Source organism: Toxorhynchites rutilus, chromosome 3 (assembly GCF_029784135.1).
Source record: "Toxorhynchites rutilus septentrionalis strain SRP chromosome 3, ASM2978413v1, whole genome shotgun sequence".
NCBI classification, from domain to species: domain Eukaryota; kingdom Metazoa; phylum Arthropoda; class Insecta; order Diptera; family Culicidae; genus Toxorhynchites; species Toxorhynchites rutilus.
In genome coordinates this window covers 258,673,550-258,676,712 of record NC_073746.1, presented here as the reverse complement: position 1 = coordinate 258,676,712, position 3,163 = coordinate 258,673,550, and the positions used below count along the sequence as shown (strand labels likewise).

The 3,163-nt window shown below is 42.6% G+C and overlaps 1 protein-coding gene across 1 annotated transcript; it reads right to left on the bottom strand.

Annotated features, from left to right (window-relative positions):
* Positions 1-922: 922 nt before the first annotated feature.
* Positions 923-1,804, bottom strand: LOC129774160 (tetra-peptide repeat homeobox protein 1-like). The gene has a single exon (XM_055777856.1). The coding sequence runs from the start codon at positions 1,802-1,804 to the stop codon at positions 923-925; it is 882 nt and encodes a 293-aa protein (XP_055633831.1).
* Between the last annotated feature and the right edge of the window lie 1,359 nt (positions 1,805-3,163).

Genomic DNA, 3,163 nt, shown 5'->3' with positions numbered 1-3,163 from the left:
TACCATTGCCGATTTCTCCAAGTACCTTGGTTCAGAAATCCGTGATAGGGAAACACATTTCGATCTTCATATATGTATGTGGGAACAGAAGGGCATCGGGCCTGTATGTATTTGGAATGTCAATTCTCCCAGGCTCCTTAGTTTAGAAAACGGGAAACGTACTACATACTACGTAGGAAGTACGGGAAACCGTACTCCGCTGTCATCCTGATTTGTCCTTTTAGTCGATACAATTTGAGGAGCACAAATCGGGACAATCAAAACGTGGAATTTAGCGCGTTTTTATAACACTTGACATTTACAATCATTCAATCTTTTCGTTGTTTTGACAGATGCATAAAAATATTTCATATCAATTGATGCAAACATATTTTCGATATACTAGAGATATGCTCGAGCTATAAGCATTCTACATCTTTCACTTTTCCTAAATATTCAGTGTTTAAATTTTCATTTTACCCTCACATATTCATGTTGAGCGTAATCCTACGTCAAAATATCGAAGGGGACATGTTTTGAGTTTAAAACATTTTTAACTCATTGTGGTTGTTTGTCTGTTCACAGCCACCACAGCAAGGAAGAAAGCTTTACACTTATTTTAACAGTTATATTGTATCGATTTCAATTAAATAGAAAAGTTGATAGAGAAAGAGATGTGTTTTGCTTTTTAGTGCAGTCTATATTTTATCCACTTGTGTATCATATTTTTATTGTTCATTTCACCATCGTATACAATAAAGCAACTATTTAATAGTAATAGGACAATGATGAAATGCGCTTGAAAATTATGTTATTTAAAGAATAACTGAAGGCTTACGAACTATATTACTCCACTACCCAGTTTTGGATAAAATGCATTTTACTTTACATAGTGATCCACTCCTAAAAATAATCAACTGTTCCGTTAAGCTATAGGTAACTATCAGTGATAGACTTTCTTGATTCCTAGACCTCCTAGGCCGTATCCAATGTGACCGTGCTGTAGATATGGATTAATGATTGACCCTCCGCTGATGATCGGTCCTCCACCAATGATACCACCGCCGAGAACTCCGCCGGAGATGATACCGCTGCCGATGAGACCTCCTCCTCCCACGATTGGTCCTAGGGCTGCTGCTCCAGCGTATACAGGACCAACACCGAGAGCAGGGCCAGAAATGGGAACGGGAACCGCTTGCGGCACTGGGATAGGTTGCGGAACAGGAATGGGCTGGGGTACTGGCACTGGTTGAGGCACCGATATCGGAACTGCCCGGGTGATAGTAACAGGATAGGGCTGCGGCACTGGAATCGCCACTGGTCTGTCCACCGGCACGTGGACAGGATAGGGTCTTGGCACTGAGACTGGAACAGCCACAGGATGGGGCACCGGTCTATCCACAGTGTAGGGAACGGGAACCTTGATTGGAACTGGAACATGCTGCGGAACAGGTACTGCCACTGGGGTTGGCACTGGTACCGGAAATGGCTGAGAAATCGTGGACTGGGTATGGATATTCCTGGTTATTGTTGGTGCTAACGAAACAGCTGGAGCTGCAAGAGCCCCACCTGCGATGGCGCCTCCAGCGATGAGGCCTCCTGCCAAAAGTCCTCCTCCATACAATCCACCAGCGATTGCTGGAGCTGCTATAGCCGGTGCCGCTAGTTCGGCAGCCGCGAGCGACCCTAGACCTCCCAACCCGTAGCCATATCCTCCAAGCAAGGCTCGCTTCTGTGGTACTTTTGAATTCTGCGTAGATTCACCAGCCGCGAGTGCGAACAGCATCGCGGAGCCTACGCTCAGGATAACAGTTATCAGCTTCATAGCTGTATGATTTCACTCGTATCACTGCTCAGTTCTGACTGATAATTTGATAATGTTCACCTACTTTTATACTGAAATGGGGCAAATGGGGCACCGGAGTAACAAGTACACACTTACGCCGATATAGAGATGCATCATGTAATCACACAGACCAAATTAGTCCGCCGACAACAGCGACCAGCAGTTCGATGCCATTTAAAATGTTTTTCATCATGCGTCACGCGTGTTGAAGCGGGAAAACTCGCACGCGCAGCGAACGTGGATGGCGGTTGGTATCGCATAGCTTTTCGTCTGCTGTTTGCTTTTTGCTCCATTCGCCAACGGACTGCGGACTGCCAATTGTGATCTCTTTCATAACGTCTTCGGCGCCTCTAATGTCCAATCAGGTTCCAGAATCTGGTGGAATGTTGCCATCTCTAAGTTTATCTCGAACAAACCAAACGATCGGCTCGGTGCAGCTGACCGACCACAAAGGAGATACTTCCCGGGATTGCTTTTTTCACCCGAAGAGAAGTGTGGCTGCGTTGACGCGTGCTTTAATGTTTTGTAATCAGTTGAGAATTATGTCATTTATCCTATACAATGTAGTAGGATTGAACAGTTTGTCGATTTGGATCGGTTCGAATCGCTCTAGTTTGCGTTCTTCGTTTGCTCAAATAACATAATTAGAGTGGATTGCATTAAATTCCGATGGTGGTATTTAGTTAATTGCAAGAATGTTGAAATCATCTATCACACATGCTTTTATTCAACCGATAATGAAACTCATACGTGGAATTGTTGTCATTTTGAAGTGGACATCTATGGTGTAATATGAAATACTCGAGTACTATCGACGTACTCGAGTACGCTCAACGTAATTTCATTTCTTAAAAATCGAATCCCTTCCGATTTCAGTGAGAAAAAATTAATTAGTCTTAAAATTCGAGAACATATTAACCCTTTGCGGTCGTTTGCCTGCTCTCAGCCACCACAACAAGGAAGTATACTAATTTTGTATTTTATGCAAGAATATATCAGTTAATTCTTTTCTTAAAGATTTATGATGTCTGGTGAATGTGTTAACGAATCCAAACGGCGATTCTATGTATAATACATAACGGTATTCAGTATAAAGAAAAATTGTCACCCATGCTTGATGGAAGGCTTCATGGAAAACAACGTGTGGCCATATAAATGAAACACAAATTTCAGCATAACTCGAGAATTAATCAAGCAAACGAACCCAGAACCCACAGAGACAAGCATTGTTAATCCATTTGATGTTTGCGCCAACGAAATTGATTTTTGTTCAAAAGTGGAAATGGATTTTAATGTGATAAAACGCACTCCTATATCTTCTACTACCTAATTAAATAA

Excerpts from the sequence above, each read along its gene's own strand:
- LOC129774160 (XM_055777856.1), bottom strand. The coding sequence starts at position 1,804 with ATGAAGCTGATAACTGTTATCCTGAGCGTAGGCTCCGCGATGCTGTTC.